This window comes from Gekko japonicus, unplaced genomic scaffold, assembly GCF_001447785.1.
Source record: "Gekko japonicus isolate JY-2015 unplaced genomic scaffold, Gekko_japonicus_V1.1 scaffold100, whole genome shotgun sequence".
In the NCBI taxonomy this organism is placed as follows: Eukaryota; Metazoa; Chordata; class Lepidosauria; order Squamata; family Gekkonidae; genus Gekko; species Gekko japonicus.
The window spans coordinates 799,385-822,818 of NW_015167060.1; the positions used below are offsets into that span (position 1 = coordinate 799,385).

The 23,434-nt window shown below is 45.2% G+C and overlaps 2 protein-coding genes across 2 annotated transcripts; one reads left to right on the forward strand and one right to left on the reverse strand.

Annotated features, from left to right (window-relative positions):
• Positions 1 to 14: 14 nt before the first annotated feature.
• Positions 15 to 4,310, reverse strand: PRELID1 (PRELI domain containing 1). Its single transcript, XM_015412542.1, has 5 exons — positions 4,118 to 4,310; positions 1,856 to 2,081; positions 1,635 to 1,748; positions 1,405 to 1,483; positions 15 to 502 (listed from the first exon to the last, which is right to left on the reverse strand). The coding sequence occupies exons 1-5, from the start codon at positions 4,207 to 4,209 to the stop codon at positions 357 to 359; spliced, it is 657 nt and encodes a 218-aa protein (XP_015268028.1). The 5' UTR covers positions 4,210 to 4,310; the 3' UTR covers positions 15 to 356.
• Positions 4,311 to 4,312: 2 nt separating this feature from the next.
• Positions 4,313 to 14,805, forward strand: RAB24 (RAB24, member RAS oncogene family). The gene is made up of 9 exons (XM_015412543.1): positions 4,313 to 4,594; positions 5,198 to 5,425; positions 5,905 to 5,973; positions 7,488 to 7,566; positions 9,518 to 9,585; positions 10,634 to 10,733; positions 11,397 to 11,447; positions 12,189 to 12,251; positions 13,257 to 14,805. Exons 2-9 carry the CDS (start codon positions 5,309 to 5,311, stop codon positions 13,322 to 13,324), a joined length of 615 nt encoding a protein of 204 aa, XP_015268029.1. The 5' UTR covers positions 4,313 to 4,594; positions 5,198 to 5,308; the 3' UTR covers positions 13,325 to 14,805.
• Positions 14,806 to 23,434: the final 8,629 nt, after the last annotated feature.

Consider the following 23,434-nt stretch of genomic DNA (forward strand, 5'->3'; position numbering starts at 1 on the left):
GCTGAACTGGTCTGTGCTGCACATAGACAAGCTGGAAGCCCCAAGAAGGTAAATGTAAACAGGAAGACTTATCCAGTGAATCACAGTTTTGAAGATCAGTTCCTCCTACCAGCAGAACAGGTCTTGGCAGTGGACTGAATTGGAAGTCTGTTCTTTTAATGATAATTACACCTTTAGAAAGGAGATGATTGTCAGATTTGTACAGTTTCAATTTTTAAAAAAAACATAAAATCTATAAGAGACGATCTGGTCAGCTCCACCTCCCAAGGGCTTTAAGCCCATTTTACAGGTGAGCTTCCCAGTACTACTATGGTGCCTGACGGCACTCCGGTCCCCGCTGTAGGAAAGCCGCTTTTTCATACATATTGTTGCTGCGGCTTCTTTTTAGTAGCTGCCTTGCTTGCCAAGTCCTTTGCCTTCTCTGTAGCAGCCAAGGCAGTCTCCTTGGCTTTCTCTGTTGCTTCTTTTGCTGTTTCCACCAAGGTTTTAGATGGTGCTTCACCTGTGATTTAAAAAGAAAAAAAGAGTCAAGCAAGTTCTCACAAAACCCTTGCCACTTAGCTCAAGCCCTGACAAAAAAGGTTTCTCTAGAAATGCTCTGCAAAACCGCTGTGTTTAAATATTGTTGTATGGGGACTTAATGGCAGAGGTTTCATGCCAAATGGTTGTTAACCTACTGGCTTTAAACAAGGGAAGTTATTTATTTCCCTCGTGGGAAAAGGTTCAGAAACCAATTAGAGATTATGGAGCAATACAGGGAAAAGTGCATTCTTATGGAAATATGAGAGAAAGAAAGAAGCAAGACAGAGGCCATTTCCCCCATAACACACAGGAGTTTTACATGCCTCTTCGATATCTACCATGGCTCCTCAGTGCTTCATGCTCCTCCTAGCCTTTTGCTTTGCAACAACTACAGGTCAGGAAATTAACAGAACTTGGCAAAGTTTACCCAGAATATATGCAAAAGCCTGAAGTAGTGCTTCCTTTTTGGGTTACTGAAACGGCTGCTGATTGTGACTAGTCAAGCAAAAACACCAACGTTTCTCTTGTGACTTAACAGATGGGGAAGCATAATACGATCAAGGTTCGCCAGCAGGGCACAAGGGCCACTTCAGTACTGTAAGATCATATGAAGAAGGCTAGTTGGGCTTCAGCATCAGTTCCTTGCTCTGAATTAGCAGAATCAATCAAAACATTACTGTGCTATACATATCCTAGGAAAATAGCAGGAGGCTGCCAATCCAGCACGATAGCAGTGTACATTAATCTTTTTCTTACAAAGCTACATGCTACCGATAGTTTGCATGCTGAGCACCACCCGATTACTCCATCCCCATGTGTGTCAGTGATAGTATCCTCGGCCCCTGCAGGCCCTTTTTAACAGTTGGCACTGCAGACACTTACCTTGCATTTTGGCCAGGATATACTCAAATCCTTTGGTGCTCTTGCTCACGTTGCTTTTGAACCTGGCCAAACCAAACTCCTGAAACAAGAACCCAGGAAGTATGAACAGAGACTAAGAAAAACATGTCCAGAGATTTCCCCATAGCTATTTGCACAGCTTATCCCTAGGCACTTGATCACTGTATACATGTGAAAATATATGGAGCTATATAGATATATGGTACTCTCACCTGGACTGCACGTGAGACACCAAATAGGCTGGAGGAGACCCAAGCTTCCCGCTTGACCTCTGTCCAGCTACTGTTGTCTGGGTTCTCTTTGTAAACACAGCGTTCTTCCACCACCTGCATGGGAGATGGGAGACCAAAATGACCATCACTCTCAACAATCAGCACTGGCTCCAGACCTTTACAGCATAGCACCAGCCCTGCACAGAGCAACTGCTGAGTACCATAAGACGTGCATGGTTGATGTTCCAGGTGAATGTGGTCATAGTTTGGTTCTGTGGGTCCACAATGGAATCTTCTAGGATGTAGACAGAGTGGGCAACATTGGCTGGAAAGAAGCGCTCTGCCCAGCGGGGCATCCTGTTGGTCTTAGTTAGGAGCCGCCTGGAAAGCAGCTTCTGGTCTTCTGTCACTTCCCGGTACACGATATCTTCTGTCAGGACATGTTTACTGGGGAGAGGAGACAAAGGCATTTTAGATGTGTGTGTGTGTTCTAAGCAGTCTTGAATGGGCTTTATTCAGCCAAAGCCCAAGTAGCAGAGAAAGCCATAGTCAGTGTCCCCCGCAGAGCCTATTAATATAGCTCCTGCCAAATGCAGTAGTGAAAGCCTGGACAAAATCGTTTATAGAGGAGAGGAGCTAGTTCACATAAAGCAATTCTAGCCTATTCTGAGCAGGGTGTCTGTATCTCCAACTTCCAGAGTCAACCTTTTGTCATGTTACTTTCAGTAGCTGGCCAGGGTCCGGCTTACCTGAAGGACCGCCTCTTCCCATATGTTCCCCCAAGAGCACTACGATCGGGGAACTCCCATCTCCTGGTAGTTCCAGGTCCCCGAGAGATCAAGTTTGCCCCTACTAGGGCCAGGGCATTTTCGGTGGCGGCTCCTACCTGGTGGAATGAGCTCCCAGATGAGATCTGGGCCCTGCGGGACCTTATGCAGTTCCGCAGGGCCTGTAAGATGGAGCTCTTCCGCCAGGCGTTCGAGTAGGAGCTGCCGCCGCCACTATCCTACCAACGAGGTAGTGTGCCATCAGCAGCCCTGTTAAAGGGGGACTGGCCCGGCCTGGTAGAACAGCGTAGCAGGACACTGCGTTGCCAAGAGAGCTGGCCATCAAATTTAGGTGGTTGTCCCATCTTGGAAGATTAAATATAGGCTCAGCACCGTGTGATAGGATGGTTTTATTGTGTTTTAAATATGTAATTTATTATAGGTTTTATTGTATTTTACTCTGGCTTTGCCATATGTAAGCCGCCCTGAGCCGTTGGGAGGGCGGGGTATAAATAAAAATAAAAAAATAAATAAGTGGTGATTCTCAAGAGTTTCACTAACGGTGATTCCTCTACCCATCTGCATTCTGCCTTTGGGACATAAGTTTTAACTGGTGCTCAAGAACTTTATAGCTCCTAACACTGCATTCAACAACCACTGGTTGGATACAGCCAGCAAGTTTTGGGGGACCTGCTGAAGCCTGCACAGCTCAGACAAACCCATATTTATCTCATTGTATAAGTCTGTGGGAAGTAGCAAGCAAGATGAGATCCCTCCTAGCATTTGTTGCCTTAGAACTATCTCTTCTGTGCCTTTGGGTGATCTAGCTTTGCCAGCACACTGGAGCAGGGAAATGCTGCGCCACATTCATGGTCAGAAGCGATTTCAATGATCATAAAAGCATGAGCTTGTGTACCTGGCCCTTTTCTCCACCAGAATGCAAAGCTATTCTGATGTCAGAGTCAGCAACATATAATAAAGGGCCCGTCTTGCTTCCTGTCATAGCGGTATTTGGGGCTGTTTTCTGCACACATGTCAGGGTGTTACTTCCTCACACACTTGCCCATTTTAGCTCTGGAGCCAGTATAAGTTAAGCAGAATTTTCCGGTCTTATTTCAAGTTGATACAGGCAAAGAACAACAGGCTTCAATTACAGCGCTGACAAAGCCACAGGCGGCTCAGTAGCGCTCAGTCCAGTGGGTGAAAAGTCCTTGACTCTGGAGTGGAGGGGGCCAGCTTGACCAGGCAGAGGGCGCCCAGCCCGATTTAGAGCACTGCTCCTCTGCAGCGTTGCAGAAATAAACCCAGCGGATTAATGCGAAAAGGCTGGGCACGATTACTTAGCAATAAGCTCCAGTGAACAGAGTAGGGCTTAGTTTGGAGTAAACAAGCAAGGGGGGGGGGGTTTCGTAAAACTGCAGTCTTGAAACACTTCCATCGAAATGAAGAGCTGTGAAATTCAGGAGGCCTAGTCGCACTCTCCCCGCCGTGTCTTTCATAGTCCTGAAAACACTTTCCTAGAAGTAAGCCCCACCGGATAAAATGGGATTTATTTTTTAGTAGACATACTTAGGAATTTTGTTTTCCCCAATCTCCGCCCGTAAGGATACCCAAGATGAAGCCTAGGGAATCGGCTCCTCCCGCCGCTGAAAATCCAGACGCATCCCCCAAAATCTCCCGCGGGCGGCAGAATGACACCTGTGCGCCCCGTCTCACCTGTAAGGGTTGGGGTAGCGCAGCCAGAAGGCGGCGAAGACTTGGTCCCAGGGCCCCTTGAGGACGCTCAGGGTCAGGAAGTATTTCCCCATCAGCTCCGCCGTCACCGATCCCGCGGGGTACGGAGAAGAAAGGAGGGGCGCGTTCACGGGAGCGCCGGCCTAGGCGGCCCGACTAGCCCTTCGCCTGCAGGGGCCGCCCTAAGGATCGCGGCGGCAGGAGGCGCCCAGCAGCAGCCGCCGCCATGCGGGGACAGGGGCGAGGCGACGACTTCCGACAGCAAAGCCGAGCTCTTCCGCCGCCTCGGTCCCGGCCCCTCCTCGGCCAGAAGCGCCTCCCCGACACGCGCTTCCGTTCCCGGCACCAAGCACCGCCCCCCTTCCCCGGTGGAGCGCGGGGAGGCTGCGCTTGCTTACCCAGTGGGGGCTCCCTCCCGCTCTCGCGCGCCTGCCTGCACTTCAGCGCCATGAGGCCCAGGTGAGTGCCGCCGCCGCCGCCGCCGCCAAGCGGGCCTTTCTTTCCGGGGGGATGCCAGTCACCTTAGTGGGATCCACCTGGCCACAATGGGGACTTCCCTGAGGCTGCCCAAGCCCTGGGCTGCCAGGGCCTGGGACCATCTCTCAGAGGGTCCCCACTCGAGCCAACACATAGGCTGAGTTGATGGAGACGAGGAAAAGCGAGTGTCCTCCTTTTGAGATTTTCCCTGGCTGGAATTTGGCCCAGTGCGGTTGTACTGCTTGTCGTGTGTGGTATCTGGAAAGCTGGCCGATCTATTGTGGCAGAAGCTTTTCTGGACTCGAGCCCATTTCACCAGATGCCGTTTGTGTTGCTCGAGGGGTCAATGAGTTTTCTGCATTTTTTCCCATTCATATATTTGTTTGTGGCCACCCTCACTAAGTGTCCCCTCCTCCGCCAGATCCTACACTGTATACAAAAATTTGTCTAATCTGTTTGAACCCGTGGGTATTCTTGATGGCCATTACAGGTACTGGGCCCCACTTAGTCCAAGGAGTGTGTGTGTGTGTTTTTATGCTGCTCCCTGTGGTACTGATACAGTTTGTTGCCTTCTGTTTCCTGCAGGTGAGCCTCTCCACCTGAGCTGCACCTTCCTGTTGTCTGCTCCAGCCCACTCTCCGAGACGGGGGAGTTTGGAATCCCTCTGGAAGAACTCTTTGCTGCAAGGGCAGAAGAATGAGTGGGCAGCGTGTGGATGCCAAAGTTGTGATGCTGGGCAAAGAATATGTGGGCAAGACCAGCTTGGTGGAAAGATATGTTCATAACCGCTTCCTTGTGGGGCCCTACCAGAATGTGAGTGTGTCTCTTTCATGGTAGAGATGGAGACAGTTGGGTTGAGCTATCTTCTGTTCTGCTTCTACCCCTAAATAATTATTGGGGTTTTCCACTTAAGCTTCTCTTTTTTTCCTTTTGTTAAACTGATATCTGTGATAGATCTGTTAAGTCCACAGAGACTCTGAATAGGAAAGGAAACTGAAACTATTTCATCAGAAGAGTTTGAGGAAGTAGAGAAACTGTTTATCTGCTCCCAGTCAAGACAGCTTTTGTAAATAAATTCCTAAACATTACTAATCCATAAAAAATAGTTACTGATTTTCTTCCCAACACATACCCATGTTAGTCATTTGTGACACGCCGTTGACCTGAATTTAAGTATTTGCAAGAACTTCCCTGTTTTGCTTCCTGGAGGTAATGCTTGCTTGGTCACACATGAGTGACTATCAGCCAAGAGAGGGACTGCTGGGGTCATGTAACTGCTCTCTTTCTTTTAGACAATAGGTGCTGCATTTGTGGCCAAAGTCATACCAGTGGGAGGCCGGACGGTGACTTTGGGCATTTGGGTGAGTTGAGAGATTGATTTATTCAGTGGATTTTTATTGCTGCTTTGCAGGTCCCCAAGCCAGCTTACAGTACTAATGTAAAAACATCTAAAATGTTTAAAACTAGCAGAGAATCCATTAAAAAGAGGTAGTGCTATTAGCATAGTACTTTGTCCCTCTGAAAGAAACAAACAAGCCTTCAGAGTTCTTCAGAAGACCTGTAAAGACAAGGAGGGGAATTCCACAGCCAGCAGATGGCAGCTGAAAAGACTGTCCCAAAAGGCCTCCCCGGCCTCACCTTTGATAAAGCAGGTTCCCAAAGGAAGGCATCCACCAGTTCAGTTAATATGCAAAACAGTCCTTCTGGTACTTTGGGCCCAAACGATTTAGGACTCTAAAGGTAAAAAGCAGCAGTTGCTATTAAGCCCAGAAGCAAACTGGCAGCCAGTGCAATGGCAGAAGGTCAGGTGTTAGATGTTCTGTTTGACAGAATCCAGTAGAAACCTGTGATATTTAGCATTAGATGAGGTTTCTGAATCATATTCAAGGAAAACCCAATGTTGAACAGATTACAGTAGTCTGTTCCAGATGTTACTAAAGTATGACTGTGGCAAGATTGGCTGTGAGTAGAAATAGCTATAGATGGTAAAGCACCTAAGCGGGGGGGGGGGGGGCACTTCTAGCACCCAGATTGGTAGCCATGTCAGTCTGTCTGAAGAAGTGAGCAATGACTCATGAAAGCTCATACCCTGCCAGGAATTTTGTTAGGCTGCAAGGTGGTACTGGACACTTGCTGTTTCCTGCTTCTAGCACCTTCTGCCTAGCAAGGCTGCCAAGAGCATTTGCGAACTGTATACCTGTTTCTTCAGGCAGAGTGGAAATCCATCTACAGGAGATTGTATACTTGTTCATAAATCAGCCTGATTACCAACTTGCAGCCTTCCATTGTGTCTTAAGGTTCCATTTATTCACCCAAATCCAGTCCATCATATCTTCCAGATGCCAGTTGGAATGGGAGTTAGGTAGGCGATTGGCTGGATCCTAAGGAATCTGCTGATTAAAAGGAGGGGGCAGTTTTTGCCCCTTCCCCCTCTGGCTGTAGAACCCCCCCCCCCTGTGCTATCCCTAGGAGGAGGTCCCCTGTCCTCCAGGAGCAGCACTTCAAAGGGCATTTTGGGCTGCAGAGGGAGGGGGGAGGCAAGGAAGTTGTGTTCCGCAGATGTATATCCTTCTGTTAGTGGAAATGTTCATCAGGATCCAAGCCTATATGTAATAAGCTTTACAGTACAAGAAAACTTAAGTTACTTTGGCTGTACAGTGGAAAGGGGTGGGACTATTTCTTATTGTAAGAACTGTTTTAGTGTTGGTACCATAGCAGTGAGAGATGCTTTGGGTCTTCCCCAAAAGTGTTCCTTTTGCCCCGCAACATGTGCAGTCTTTTATTTCTTTTCTGGTTTTTTTATTATGAAGTTGTTTTATATGGCCTAGGTGGCTGATACATGTGAGGCTCTTACTTTCATGTTGCTGTTCCCTAGGATACGGCTGGCTCGGAAAGGTACGAGGCTATGAGCCGGATCTACTATCGTGGGGCAAAAGGTGCCATTGTATGTTATGGTAAGCAATCATTTGCATGTCGATGCAGGTACATGTACAGCTCTGGACTGCCAATGCCAGAAGAATGTGTACAAAACCGTTTTATCGTTATGTAGCGCATGTTTCCTGATTTGTCCCTGTTACCATCACCTCCTTTACAGGGGGCTGCTACCTTCTAGACCAGAATAATAGTGACTACCAAAATGCATGGACACTCTTGAAAATATGTATTGATCAGCCTTGGCAATCAGTGCTCAAGAGGTGGTCAGCCCCTCCTTGCTGTCCTCACCAGCACAGCTTCTCTTTTCCCCACTTCCTGTGCTACCGCCAGTACCAGTTACCGCCCTCCCTGTCAAGAAGTTCTGATTCAGGACCAGTGAAAGGGAGGCAAACTGTGCCTCTACAGCTTCCTTATGGTGCTCTGCTAAATGGTGTTGCACTGTGGCAGTGCAAGTCTGCCTGCCGTTATGACAGCAGTGGAGTTGATTGGAGCCAATTGTTGCCACAGGCAGCTAAGCAGGTGCTAAATTATGAGGCTAGTATCAACCATGGATTTTTGGAGAGCCAGCATGGTGTAGTAGTTAAGAGCAGTGGACTCTAATCTGGAGAACTGAGTTTGATTCCCCACTCCTCCACATGCAGCCAGCTGGGTGACCTTGGGCCAGTCACAGTTCTCTCAGAACTCTCTCAGTCTCACCTGCCTCACAAGGGGCCTGTTCTGAGAAGAGGAGGGGAAGGTGACTCCTTAAGGTACAGAGAGGTGGGATATAAAAACCTACACCAGTTTGGTGTAGTGGTTAAGTGAGCGGACTCTAATCTGGGAGAACCGGGTTTGATTCCCCACTCCTCCACTTGCGCCTGGCTGGATGACCTTGGGCAAGCCATAGTTCTGATAAGAGCTGTTCTTGAAAAAGAGCAGTTTCTGTCAAGAGCTCTCTCAGCCCCACCTACCTCACAGGGTGTTTGTTGTGGGGAGGGGAAGGGAAAGGAGTTTGTAAGCCGCTCTGAGACTCCTTTGAGTAGTGAAGGGTGGGGTATAAATCCAATCTCTTCTTCTCTTCTCTTTATTACTAAGAAAAAGTTTTCTAATGTTTATTTGGGTGAACGTGAAAGTGCATTGTTACATTAAAGTTGAGCCTTAATAAATCCCTTAACTACCTATTAGAGTTTTATCTCAGCTCAGAAAAGCATATATGGTGAGGCTGAGAGAGAATGGCTGCCTCGTAAGCTTCATGGCTGACTGGGGATCCTAGTTGACACTCAAAACCACTGTGCCATGCTGGCTTCTCTGCTCTGCTGTAGTGCACTATGGGTAGTGGAATGGTCCTGTCAAACCAAACTCTTTTAACGCCTGAGTCAAGGAAAATGGCAGTTCCCATTAGCCTTGTCTCTAAATCTTTTGTGTTAGGGATCTTTGGGATGTTATGGTGAGGGATGTTTGTTTATTAAATAATATATATAATAACACAGTGATCAAATGAAAAGAGTGCAAAGGTTGCAGCAGTGTCTCTGTTGTCGTCGTCGTCATCATCATCATCATCTGGCATTGTGTGTAGTATAGCCAGGAGATCCTAAAATTGTCTGGCAGCCAGAATTTCTAGCTCTTTTAGCGTTATGCACTACTAGGTGGCAAGCCTTGTTTTTAAGGCAAGAGATGTTTCAGAGGTGGTTTGCCATTGCCTGCCTCTTTGTCATGGCCCTGGTATTCCTTGGAAGGTCGCCCATCCAAATACTAGCCAAGGCCAACCCTGCTTAGCTTTCAATATCTGACAAGATCAGGCTAGCCTGGACCAACCAGGTCAGGTCATCATCTGTTACGGTGAACTACTGAGGAAGAAAGCAGTGCTTTCCCAACTAATCACCTAGCTATTCATTTAAGTCTCCAGATGTGCTCTGCCTGTATAGGGGTAAGTGGAATCTACTTTTTGGATTTTGGGTAGGATCTAGCTTTGACACTTCCCCACTTCCACAGATCTTACTGATAGCAGCAGTTTCCAGAGAGCAAAATTCTGGGTGAACGAACTGCAGAACTTTGAGGAGGTGAGTAGATTTCCATTTCAAGGCAGTAAAAGGTGAGGAATTTCACATTACCCTTTTTAACCCATTTTGAAGCCGTTTTTGATCCGTCATGGAGTAAACCGGTATAGGGCTGCCATTTCACACATGGCTTTCCCCTTCCCCTTCCGGTAAAGAGCTGGATCTGAAGCGTTTGCCATTTCAAACTGCACCACTTTTTCCCACCGTTTTTCACCCGCGCGAGCGATCTCCAGCTTTTTTTTTTAACGTTCGCTTTGTAGCACTATAGCACTATAACAAAACACTCCAGACATTCCAATGGCGTTGATATTCTGCTGTTCCGTTATAGCTAATGATATAAAGCAAACATTTTTTTAAAAAAGCCAGAGATTGCCCGCACGGGCGAAAAACGGTGGGAAAAAGCGCATCAGAACCGGGAGAGGAAACTGAAGACTACTTGGAAGCGGTTGACAGGTAAAACGCTTCAGCCCCGTTTCCTAAACGGGACAGAAGCGTTTGTGTCTGAAATTACAAATATATTCCGGTACGGAACCGGTTCTAAAACGGTTCTGTCTGAAATGACAGACCAGAAACCGTTTGGGAACTGTTCCTCTTCCAGATTATATCGTCTGTCTGAAATTCCTCGGTATTTCGGACCTTCTGAGATAGGAGCAGGGAAAGTTCATCTTGCAGAGGGGCATAGCCCAGCATGTGAGACACTTAAGATGGGTACTGATGTGATGCTGGTGGGGCAGGGAGGTTGGGTCTTAGTGTATGGTTGCATGTAAACACTTAAGGCAGCTTACAGGGTGCTTCCATCTAGGTTTGCCTAATCTGAGGGATGCTTGGGTTTTACAGCATTGTGTACCCTCTGATTTATTTCCTGACCCATGTCAATTGTGCCTGGGATTGCATTTTGGGCATTACAGGGGAGCATTTCAATGAACTAATGGTTTATTTGTGGGCACATGCTTGTTCTGGCTGTGTGGGTTCTTGAGACCAGCTGAGGACGTAATCTGCTTGGTCTACTGAACCTGAATGGCAGTACTTGCCTCCTTCTCTTCCTCCGCAGAACTGCAGGATCTATTTATGTGGCACCAAGAGTGACTTGCTAGATGAGGACAGGAGAAAACGAGGAATTGACTTCCATGATGCACAAGACTATGCTGATGGTGTGTGTTTTCCTTCACTCCTTGCTGAGAGAAAGCCACTGGGTGCACCAAGGAGCTTTGCATTACTGGGGTCTCTGGCAACCCTCCTTTGGCTAGCTCAGTCCTTAGAAACAAGAGTGTGTTCTCCTGCTGGCTGTAATTCCTCTGTGAAGTGGGCGTCTGGAAGAGTGAGGCTGGGGATAGAGAGCTGGGAAAGACAACACTGCAAGTCGCTTTGCTGGAATGCTCTAATGAGGGCTTATATGTGGAACACGTGAAGAAGAAAAAAACAGTCCTAGGTCCATAGGGAAAAGATGCTTGTGATATATCCATAACAGGAGATTCAATCATTGGCCAGAGATTGCCGTTATCTTCTGCTGTTTTGGGAGCTGATCACTTCTACTTGTTCCTTCCTTTTCCATCAGTAAAACTGACAGCAAAGGCAGGAAGGGTGATTTTGCCCCCCCCCCCACTGCAGTCTTCTGACCTGTGTGACTCTTCGTCCACGTGGGTTCCACAACAGTGGGAATAAACTTTTCTGAAGTTGGGAAGGACTGCTGGGGAGGGGGCAGCAGGGAAGCTCTGTGACTGCCAGAACCTTCCATTGACAGATGAGTTGTCTACAAAGGACTAAGTAGTAGTCTTGGGGAAAATGAAATAGAACATTTTATATTGTCATTTCAGAGATCAAAGCTGAGCTGTTTGAAACCTCCAGTAAGACGGGGCAAAACGTAGGTGAGTATCCATTGCAATATGCAGGATTAGAACAAAGTTTGAATCCAGTGGCACCTTTAAGACCAACAAAGTTTAATTCTGGGTATAAGCTTTCGTGTGCATGCACACAAAACCTTATACCCAGAATTAAACTTCGTTGCTCTTAAAGGTGCCACTGGACTCAAACTTTGTTCTGTTGGTTCAGACTGACGTGGCTACCCACCTGAATCTGTCAGCATGCAGGATTACAGCTTTATGACCAGACCATGGCTGGTGTACTTGGAAACCCTCATCCCAGGGGGAATAATGTGGACTATGTTACTGGTGTGCCTTTACCTTAGATCTTCTGCTGTTTCCCCTGGCTTGACAATCCCTGGCTGCTGCAGATGCGACAGCTTGCCTGTTGTGTGCCTTATGAAGAGGAAGGATGATAAGAAGTAATGGTATCTGTTTCAAAGAAAACTGCAGCTTAATCCTAAACATAGTTAATAAGAAAGTCCTACTGAATTTGGTGAGACTCACACCCTAGTTATCACACTTAGGACAGAAGGCTTACCGCATTTTGGCTGATAACTGTGGTCTGCAATAAGGGTGGGTAGTCAGACTGTAAGTCGCAGCCAGTGGATTGCTTGATTTAGCTACCTCAAGAGTTTAACAAGGGAGACACAGGGTGTTTATCTCTGGGCTTTATTATCCTCTGAGCTTACATGTTCCTACTGGAGACAGCTGGGGCAAATCATGATTTTGTGTTTTTATTTTTAGACGAGCTGTTCAAGAAGGTAGCTGAAGACTATGTGCAGTTTACTGCATTTCAAGAAATGACAGGTGAGCTGCCCTTTGTGCACCATGTGCCCTCATGAAAATATTTATCCTCTTCTTTGTACGTGGTGGTGGCGGAAAGGGCCATCCAGTCACAACTGTCTCTGCCAAGTCTCTGCCCTGGCCCCAGTCTGCTGGAACAAGCTCCCACTTGAGATTCAGGGCCCTGTGGGATTTGTTACAATTCCACAGGGCCTGCAAAATTGAGCTGTTCTGCCAGGCCTTAGGATGAGGCAACGGACATCCAAATCTGTCTTCAGCCTCCCCTTCTGATAATACTGGCCTTTGACCAGCCCAAGCTGAGCACCATTGTCGAGGCAAATCCACTCTGACTGCTGTTTTTATTGTTTTAACATGATTTTAATTATTTAAATTTTACAGTTATCTGTGTGACTTGAAACCCACCCTGAGCCCACTTGTGGGGAGAGAAGGATAAAAATAAAATAAATAAAAATAAACCAACTTATGGCTACCCCAGAGGGGTTTTCAAGGCAAGAGACCTTCAGAGGTTGTTTGCTATTGCCTGCCTGCCTCTACATAGCAACCCTGGACTTCCTTAGTGGTCTCACATCCAAGTACTAACCAGGACCAACCCTGTTTAGCTTTTGAGATCTGATGAGTTTAGGCTAGCCTGGGCCATCCAGGACAGGGCTCTTTGTACATGCTCTGGTGCAGATCTGTTCCCGAATTAGGGCATACCTAGCACATGGACCGTCTCTGAGTAAGATGAATAGTTACGGTGGGTTATCCTGAGAAATTCTCATTTCATCTTATGTTACCTATAATCTCCCATCTTTTCTAAATGTTAAGTGATTTGTTGATAAATGCAGGACTGGGGCTGGCAGAAGAAGAAATGTGTTGGTCTTTTTGCTTTCTTTGTGTACAGAGTTGATCTGAATGGGGCACAATTATTGTCTAGAAAAGTTATGAAATATCCTCTTCTGCAGAGCTATAATCTTCCAGCTGCTCCCTGTGCCACGTGCTTTATCATATACTCTTCTCTGCTTTTAGAGGATAAAGGAGTAGATCTGAGCCAGAAGACTACGCCCACCTACTTCTACAGCTGCTGCCATCATTGAAATTCTCCTTAGTTCGCCAAAAGCAGTGTTCCTCTTCCTGGGTTTGCATTGCAGTTCATGCCCTTGAGATGGTTCAGATCTTTTATTGGCTATATGGAACATTTTGCCCGTTGGCCATGCAGAGCATCCCTGGCTGGCACCTCTTCAGGAAGGAGAGAGTACAGCAGACCCAGGTTTTTTGTTGCATCTACCACAAGCCTTGTTGCCGAGAGACTGGGATCGCCTTGTGCCCTCCGCCCTTCCAGAGGCTAGCTAATTATTGAAGCATGCCAGGAATTGTTTTTCCACAACAGGCTTCCTTGCAGAAGACAGCCTGTGCTGACTGTGGTAGATTCTGCCCTTTGGAAGGTGTTGTGTGATTCCTTTGCTTTATTATTTAAAATTGGCTTCTAAGTTATATAAATGTAAATAAAAATGCAGTGTGGTCCTGTGTTGTTATATAGCTGGAGCTAGGACTGTTTTTACACTAATAGGGAAGCACATGGTGAAAATGGGATTGACCTTCATCTGCACACACAGCTGGACAGGGAACACTCTGCATCAGTAGGAAAGATATACCTCACTGGGGTTATACAGAGGACTGTCAATTTCCAGCATAGGACAACTCTCTAAGATAATCAAGCCGCAAGGGGTGGGGGGAGTTTCAGGGAAGAAACAAAAGTCTGGCCCTGAAAGAGCCTCTCAGGAACTCAAGACCTTTTATTGGACTAACTTTTGTGGGTGATAATAGGCCCAATCAGAAAGCATTTTGTTGGGGCTAGTTGTTGGCATATGTAGTTATGTCATGTTTATTACTAATAAGTAGGTGAGAATGAAGTGCTCTCTCTGATTTACTTAACTGATGGTTCTCTGTAATGCCCAAATATGAATACTTTTCCCGTGAGAAGTTTCAGTAAGACATTTATGTCCCACATCTGCAACAATGTGCATGAACTGGATTACAATAAAATCAAAAGTTGGTCTCCCAAACCCCCTCACTTCAGCCATTTTGCTCTACCTAAAAGGCCAAATCAATAGAATGCTATGGATCAGAAAGAAATCTGATTCCCACTTAGTAAATTCTCATGTTCCCTCTAGGAATTTTGTTGAAATTGGAAAGATACTGTGGCTGCCTAAAGGGAATTAGGTAAATTTCCTAATAGCATAGAATGACAGACTGGGAAACAGAATTTCCAAGCTCCACTTTTCATTCTCTCTCATAGGAAATGTGTGAGAGCCAGGCAGTTTCTCCAGGCATCCTGAACGGCACCTGAGATGCACCTGTGCTTCCCTGTTACTTCATGTTCTATCTGACAGCCTATCCTATTTGGCCTATTTTTGAAAGGAAAGCCTGGGGCTCCTCTTCCTAGCCTTTTCTCTGAAGTGACAGGTGGGGACTGGTCAACGTCACAGGGAACCAGAACTAGTTTTCCTTCATCCTACCTCACAATCAGTGTTCCCTCTAAGCTGAGTTACTGTGAGCTAGCTCACAGTTTTTTAGCCTTTGGCTCACACATTTTTGTCTTAGCGCAGGAAGGATGGCTCCAGAGCAGACTAATTTATGCAGCAGCCAAATCGCTCGCTCACAACTTTAATGCCAGTAGCTCACACAGTAGAATTTTTGCTCACAAGACTCCACAGCTTAGAGGGAACATTGCTCACAATGCCAGCCTAATGAGGCTTTTATGGACCAAGGCCATAGCAATAATTGGAAATTCCCCAAGTGATCAAACAAATTCAAGTTTATGAAACTATTTAAAATACTGTCTATAAACTACTTTATGAACAGGAGTGGAGAAGCAGTATATGTGTTTTGTAAACAAAAATACCGGTGGGATGCTGCTAATGTCATTTCTACGCAAGCTGCTATGGCCCTTTCAGAGAGCAATAAAGCCATTATTTCCTAGCTTCATTTCCTCTTGCATTAACAGCTACACTTTGTACTTTTTGGTTTGATAAGCTGCTTTTTTAACAGGTGTCTTGATAAAGATTACTTCAGTGTCCTAAGGGCTATATGTATATATACATTATTTAACTACCTCCTTCTGGTGCAACCTTCCACACACTGCTTTCCCCGCAGCCTTTTACATCACGGACTTCAGGAACCACAGAAGCTTCCTAAACTTCATCTCAATATACTGATGGCTTACAGAAGTCCCAATGGAAAGTTTCTTGCAATTCAGGCTCAGTACTTGGGATATTACACTGTGCTCTGGTAATCCTTCACAAGTGTATTTACTTGTCCATACAAGCAAATGTGTGGATTCAATCCTAGTTAAAGACATTATAAATACCAGTGGTATGTATGTACCCTTTCCAGTTCTGCATGGTAAAAGAAGCTATGGAAGCACAGTGGCAACTTCCTTGACCCCCTGCTTAAAAATACAGATACAGTTCAGAAAGCAGCAGAGACAGGACAGTGCTTCATTACCTTTCTGTGTATCGTCAGCTTTTCCTCCTTGGAGAAGAATGTTTTTCTTGATAGCTAAATACTGTTGTATTGAGTCTACAAAGATAGTACAGGGGGGAAATAGAAATACCTGGGACTGGTAAAGGATCTACTTCCCAAATATATAAACCCAATACTATGATATAGATGTTCATGTAGGATACATTGATCCAGTAAGCATGCAACTGCTCTGTGCTCTGCAATCTGGTCCAACTGGGTTTCCCCAGAAGTAGTGCCTTAGTCTCAGGCCTGGGGCTGTCAAGGCATGGGGTGGAGCTTGGAACACGGGGTTTGTGCCTTGTGGACCGGTTGATCCAGCAAGGTTGTCTTCTTGGGACTCAGTTTAAATAGACTGAGAGGTAATTCACCCCAGTGTAGTTGCAGGCAGGTGCTGGAGTTCCTGTGCTGTACTCTGGGCAGGGTCTTGCAAAAGTACCATCAGAGCACTATTCTTGCTCAACATTTGGGCTGCATGCAGCTCATCTGGCATTTTGCCTCTTCTGTGCCACTCTGGCCTGGACCTTCTGCCGCCATTGTTCCTGCAAAGTAAGAGGATCCTGGGGGGGCTACAGGCCCACATTTGAGACCTGCAGGGCAGAAGAGCAGTGGCCAGGGTTTTTTTTGCAGGCTCTGGCACGGAGCCTCTGCAGAGCTGGGCCCTCCCTGATCCCTCTGGCCCTCCTCTGCCACTGACCTCGTCTTTCCCTTAGCACTGTGAGCTGACCACTGAGTTGGGCAGAGGGAACCGTAACAGCAACAAATCCAGTCAGTGGTTCTAATCCACTAACCAGATTACATCTGGACACAGTGCTTCCAAGAAGATGAGAACAATGATATGGTGTTGGAACGTGCTGTCAAGTCACAGCAGACTAGTAGTGACCCCATAGGGTTTTCAAGGCAAAAGACCCTCAGAAGTGGTCTCCCATCCAAATACTGACCAGGGCCAACCATGCTTACCTTCTGAGATCTGATCAGATTGGGCTAACCTGGGCTATCCAGTTCAGAACAACAGTGATATGGCAACACTCTAAGGGAGCTTGAACATCACTTATCAAAGGAATTGGCAAGGGAACCTATTACAGAACTACAGATTTCAGGGTCCGGACAGAATTATTGTTAGTTTCATGTACATAATGTAAATATAACCAAATTGCAGACTGGACCTTACACTAGGGCCTATTAAGGTGAAAGACTGTAACTGAAAATGTATCTACTGCACCTAAAAAGAGAGGTAGGGACCTAATTTTGAGAGTAAAAAAGGGTATGGTATAGGGGACATGACCCCTCTCTCTCTGCCGATTTCTTTCCTGATACCATTTTCTCCCAACTGAGCTCTGATACTAGACCTGAGCCGCACTGGCAGAAAAGCACCATGGAGAATGTGGGAGGAGAGGCTAGGGTGAGGTACACAGAAGGTTCACTTCCTCTGCCCCACACCTGTTTTGCTCTCAACATCAGACCCTTTGTCCACGGCTTAATTCGTGCCTGGGGAAAAGCCAGCTTTAAACAAACATGGCTACCACTGTGATATGTAGTTTGAATCTAAACCTGCATTTATAAAGTTTGCCACTGTACGTAGCTTGGTCAGACTGCCAGAGTAAAATAAACCAAGAAGTGAGGTGTGAGATTCCAAATTAGCACTGTATGTCTTGGTGGCCACCCTTTTGTTAAAGTTAAAAACGTTTGATGCAAACTAGCAAGGCCCAAAAGCTTTCCAACAGTCATTAGAGATGGGTGGTTAGAATCCAGTTGCAGGTTTTCTTTACTGAGATAAGGCAGTTTTAATGAAACTAGTTTTCAGAAATAGCTGCTAAGGAGGTGAGTGCAAGTCTGAAGTTCTGGTTGAAACTAATGTTATTCCAAACTGTTTATGGAAATATCTGACTCTGGACTTGCCCTGACGCAAAGAAAGTAAAATAGAACTCCCACCCCACCCCCTACCCTTTTGTCTACCCACTCGTAATCTCCTCTGTGAGACAATAAAACTGATCAGAATCTGCACTGCCCAAGAGCAATGAGACAACATACAACCGTCAAGAGTAAAGTTAAACTTTACTTTACAGTAATTGCTTTCTTTTATATACAAAGAATTACAGTACATATTCCGGGAACACCTGGGTAGGGCAACCTTTTCCATTATAGTAAGTTTCACATACAGTCAACTGGCTATAAGGAGACCAAAATGAAAGTAATGATCCAATACTCCTCTTCTTAATACAGACACTATAAACACTTCCCTCGCCCAGCTCTTTAATCCTTTTGTCGATTACACAGATGAGAATTGGGTAGTTCTGTATACATACATTAAGTCTGGCTGTCACTACTAACACCAGCATATGCTCTGTTGACTTCCCTCTCGTTATCCGTGAAGAAACATAAAGATTAAACTCTGGAGAGTCACTGCAGAACAGGAGTTCAGTCCTCCTCTTGCAACAGCCCTCCTCAGCCACAACTCCCACTGAGGTGCTTTCCAGATCAGCAACAAGCATGCTTGAGAAGGATGAAGCAATACAAAATGGCTTGGGAAAACAATCTTCCTCCACTCATTCATGTTAGCACCGCTTAATGCTCATTTCCCAGCCTGGCCTCTCTGTTTTCTTTCAGTTTGTTACTTAAAAGAGTGGGGAGAACCTACTCATTTTAACCCTTTTCCATTTCTAGCTGTCTCAGGGACCATCTCTGTTTGCAGCAGACATCATTCTCGGACCAAGCAATACCAGGGATGCATGAACCCTTTTCTCTCCTTGCTCCACCTGCTGTGTGGCACCCACTGAATGAAGAATACAAAGGAGAGCTATATAAATGTTTTATCATGGACAGATTTGTTAAATAATCAAAAAAAAAAGAACTACTGCACCAATAGTGAGAATCGGGACAGTGAAAGGTAGGTGTCATATATACATTGATCCTGCTTTCCTGAAAATGGCAACTGTTTGGGAACGTAGAAGTCAAAAGGAAAAAACTGTGGTCATTATTATTTTTCTATTTCATCACTTTTTGGGAAATGTACTCTGAAATCTCTTGCTCTCATTATGAAGCTATCCTAGGTACCTGTAAATGCAATCCTTTTTAAAACACTAGAATATACTTCCTTCATCACTGGCCCTCTGCTTCTCACAGACATGCAAAATGCCAAACACACTACAGGTTAGTGACAAACCTGTGGTATCACATAGACCTGAAATAAACTATACAAATTTTGGGAGAGCCTTTAACAGTTTCAGCACAAAAACAAGAGCATGTGCAGAATGTTTAAATGCCTACTCCAAATTTCCACTTTCAACAGAAAAGGCCAGACCTCAGTTCCTCCACTACAAACTATACATCCTAAAGCAAATGCACTGTAGCACACTTAGCGTTCACAGAATAACAAAGACAGCAATGCTTTCCAGACAAGCAAAGGCCACTGCAGTTGATTTTAGCACTGGTGGGGGATTGCCAGATCTTTCCGTATAAAAGCTGAACCACATTTTCCCATGTAGCTAGCCTGCCTGGCTTTTATTAACATGCATCAGGCCACAGCACAGCACTAGAGAAGGGAGGACATTTGCAGTGTTAAGGCTGAAGTCACAGAGGGCAATGTGAGAACAGAATCTAGTTTTAGTTTGTGGAGCTGCGAGTCTCCCAGAAGTGATACAAATACCCCAAGATCAAGATAAGCAACACAGATTTTCTAATCAAAGTGCTGCTTCCCCCCAAATAATACAAACCTCAAGAAACAGCTAAAGAACTTATGCCATTCAGAGGAATCTGCAGTTATGTTCATTGACTGGCATGCATGTTTTCTATCCAAAGGCAGTATAGAGACGCGTCTTGTAGCCATGCACAGGAATTGTGGCTTCTAGTGTAGCTCTACTGTAGGAAGGATGGTGGCTAAAGACATTGGGCAACAATTCCACATTCTCAGAAGGCCAATGAGAACCTAAGTCTGGAAAGACCAGTTTGTTTACTTCACTTTCAAGCCAGTTTTATACAGATTCTGGCTTGTTCTGTTTCTCAAAAAGATGAAGTAATTAACTTTTTTGTAATATTACTTTTCACATGAAATGACTTGCATTACTGCTACATGTTTTTATATGGGGGGGGGATAGCTCCATTATAAACAATTGCTCCTGTCAACCAAGGCCCCAAGTACAATTGCCTAGTTGCATTCTGTCTATTATGCAATTCTGTGAATGTGATGTGCAAGCATACAGCATCTGGCATCCTGAATACTTCAAGTTTCATCTTTTTCTTTTTAAAATTTATAGTCCTTAAGGATACAAAAAGGTTGGGGGGAAAGTAGGTGAGCCTGAGAGGGGAGTGGACAAGCCAATAGTTCTTTGTCTCTCTCCTCAGTCTAAGGTATGAAATAAACATTTGCAATTCTGCTTATCTGAATGATCCACCCATCACTGAACCAAAGAATCTGGCTCATTTTGACAGAGGCTGGGAAATGTGTAAAGCTCTTTCTAATTAGACCTCACCAGGAGAGGATCCAGTTTCCCGCATGGAATATGAAATCAAGGTGGAAGATTGACAGCTCAAACACCAGATGCTTGTTACTGTGGTCTAGCAAGGTACTGCACAAGCAGCAGTAGAATAGCCGGCAGCCCAGCTTGTGGCAACAGCAGCTGATTCAGGCTACGGAAAGGGCAAATGACAGGGATATTTTCCTTGTCATACCAAGCATGGTGATCTATACAAACAGATAACCCCATCACTCTTTTATCCGGTGTTCTTTTGGACAGTCCTTCACATTCAGGGTTTCTCAGAATGCTACAGTGTTCAGTCTCTGCTTGGTTGGTGTTTGTCCTGATAGACTGTTCTGCCTTACGTGAGTGAGCAATTCTTCCCATTCCAGAGAGGAAGTATTTACTTCTGCCTTGCATTCAGAGAGCTGGTGTCAATTCTGGTTTCTGTAGGAATGCTTCTCTAAGCTTTGCCTTGTGATTTCTTCATTTAGCTTAATCAGTTAGACACTGTGCTTGGAAAGGTGCTCTCTGTAGTGGATATAGTAGTACTATAGGCATGCATGTGCACATTCTCCCATGTACATTTCTGTGACAGTTTCTATTGCAGATGCTTAATTTGGCAGCTTCTTGTTTCCAAGAAACGTACTGATCAGGGAAGGAATAGGCTGTAAAACTGAATCTGTACAGAGAAGCTCTCAAGGGAGAAGGGAAGGACGAAGGGGGAGATCCGGCAATCGGTATGAAATGTCATGCAAAAAAATCCAACCCAATTTAAATGATAATTTCAAGCCACAAATTCAATATGGGCTGCTGCTGTATGGACCACCTTTGCTACTGTTATTACATCACTTGTTCCCTGGAACCTGCACACAGGAGAATTTATTCATAGAGAAATTTGCTCTGCTTTAAAGATTTAAAATAGCCTCCACCAAAAATATTCACAGTTTGTTTTTTTTCCCATGAAACAAAAAGCTAGTCAAAACACATGACATTGCAAGAACAGAGTTGGACAAAGCAGTGCAGGTATTTTCTTGTTACAGGAACAGCTGGCTGGGGAGAGGGGAGGGGCTGGCACAAAGGAAGCCCTAAACACACAATCTACATGACGGTCCAGCTCACGGGAAGGCCTAGATATGTAAAATTTTAGAGTTTTATTTTTTTTCCACACAAGAGAAATATTAAATATACTGAGCCTCATAATTCAGTTGGCTTGCTAAGTTTAAGAAGGTGATCTTTTCATTGCTTAAGAAAAGCTTTAGTAAAATGCCCTTGGCTCCTTGTTCCTGTCTTATTCATTCTGAAGCGCTGTCCCGTTTTCCTCTGTATGGGAGTCATGCGGAAGCAGGGGCATTTGCACTTCCTCAGTTCCGGCTATGAGCTGTGCTTGGCCTGCAGTTCTTCACAGAGAACCAGGTTGAAGCACTAAGATTCCATAGAATGCCTTGCAAAGTTACCAGTTGTACTCAGAGAAGGTGAAATGATTCAGAGGAGAGGATAAGATGCACAATAGCAGAGGGAACGTTTTCCATTGCCCAGCAGAAACCATCACCGTGGAAAGCATAAATCGTAATACTGGCAAATGCCTATCGGATCTGAGTTACCCTGCTTTATCTGTTCCCATGTGAGAGGATCTGGGTTAGGATACAATTAGGACTTCTACTCTGAGCGAAAACTTGAAAAACTAAGGAGGTCAAATGGAAGTGGGCCAGGTTTGCTATCTGAAGCTGGAGCATGACAGACGGTGAGACTCCAACTTCCCCGCAAGTAGAGTGACAATGGCTATGCACAAATAGAGCTGGGGTTTTTTTTAGGATTGAGCTGAAATCAATATGGGAAGTACCTGCCTGATGGGCCTGTCTGCTCTTCATTCAAGAACAGCAGAAATGGTCATATTCAGCCCCAAGTAATAATTTTTCTGATTCCCCAGGTATAATTCTACAGTAACATCCGATCAATACCTAGCAAGCTGCTCTTCTATCTGCAGGGAACATAGCTGTCTGGTTGGGTAACACAAAATGCCCTCAACCAAATTTACACAGAATAGCAGCCTGGCAATTCACCAGCCTTGACTGGAAAATGAGGAAAGAACAGAGATCTCAGCCAGATGCTGGAGCCCTTGTGTTCCAGTGTGAGAACTATTGTCTTAGGAGGATCTCTGTTTCTGACTTGCAGAGACTCTTCAGTGTAGCCCAGTTAATTCAAGTCTTCTTTCAGTATTTTTGGTAACATGAGAGATGCCTTAAGCTAAAGACTAATCAGGATAACAGTTTTAAAAATTCCCATATTGGTCAAGTTTTTTCTCAAACAGGTGACCAGTTCTGCCTTATCTTCTGAATTAAGTTATACTTTAGCAACAGCAATACACTGAAGCTGCCGGGACTATACCATACAACGCAAACAGAACTCTAAAGTACATGTTTGCAGTGGAGAAGGGCAAGATGATTCATTTCATTTGTCCACACTGACAAACAGTTGCTGATGCAAAGAGAATGGACTTAGGGAGAGAAAAAACTAGAGAGCAGCAATGACACACTGCAAAATCCAGAAGAGGGATTTACTAATTTCCGCAGCATGCTTTTGCTGCGGCCCTCAGTTGTCAATTTTCTGGAGAAGTGGTAGCTCTGACTGCACTGCATGAAAGGGTTAACTCCCAAGAATAAGAATACTGATTGATGACATCTTTGAATTTCTTTTATTCCCGCTTCCATTTGTAAGATCAGTCAGTTATGGTGCAGTGCACTATCATGCCTGGTAGACCTAGGCTTCTCAAGCAACTTCAAGTACCACTAAGACTTTTTTCTTTCTTTCAAAAAAAGCACCTGCACTTTGACATGTTTTGCAGTGGCAGCATATTTTCAAGCAAACACCCCTAAAACAGAACTGGGAGGAAAACAGAATTAGAGAAAGAAAGTATAAAGTCCCTTCCTTACACCTGACCTACAACTGGGGTTACCCCTTAATTGTTTTGGAAATGTGAGGTGTCAGTGCAGAATTGCTGACCTGCATCTAGCAAGAACAGAGGGAAGGAAATGACTCCTTTGGAATTACTTACAAATATTTAGGAAACATACCTTCAGTGCAAGCCTGTCACTCAGACATGCAAGACTAATAATTTGATTATTTCAATAGCATTAGAAATTCTATCCACAGTGGAATCCATTATTTCAGCTTTATTGTTTGCAAAACGAAGAAGGAACAGACCATCAACATTCTTGCTCCTTGGCTGGG

What these genes read in the sequence shown, in the direction of transcription:
- PRELID1 (XM_015412542.1), bottom strand. Translation starts at nt 4,209, where the DNA reads ATGGGGAAATACTTCCTGACCCTGAGCGTCCTCAAGGGGCCCTGGGAC. An exon ending in TCAACCATGCACGTCTTATG is followed by an intron (nt 1,749 to 1,855) that starts GTACTCAGCAGT and finishes TCTCCCATGCAG; the next exon opens with GTGGTGGAAGAACGCTGTGT. An exon ending in TATCCTGGCCAAAATGCAAG is followed by an intron (nt 503 to 1,404) that starts GTAAGTGTCTGC and finishes TTTAAATCACAG; the next exon opens with GTGAAGCACCATCTAAAACC.
- RAB24 (XM_015412543.1), top strand. Translation starts at nt 5,309, where the DNA reads ATGAGTGGGCAGCGTGTGGATGCCAAAGTTGTGATGCTGGGCAAAGAA. An exon ending in TTGTGGGGCCCTACCAGAAT is followed by an intron (nt 5,426 to 5,904) that starts GTGAGTGTGTCT and finishes TCTTTCTTTTAG; the next exon opens with ACAATAGGTGCTGCATTTGT. An exon ending in AACTGCAGAACTTTGAGGAG is followed by an intron (nt 9,586 to 10,633) that starts GTGAGTAGATTT and finishes CTTCCTCCGCAG; the next exon opens with AACTGCAGGATCTATTTATG.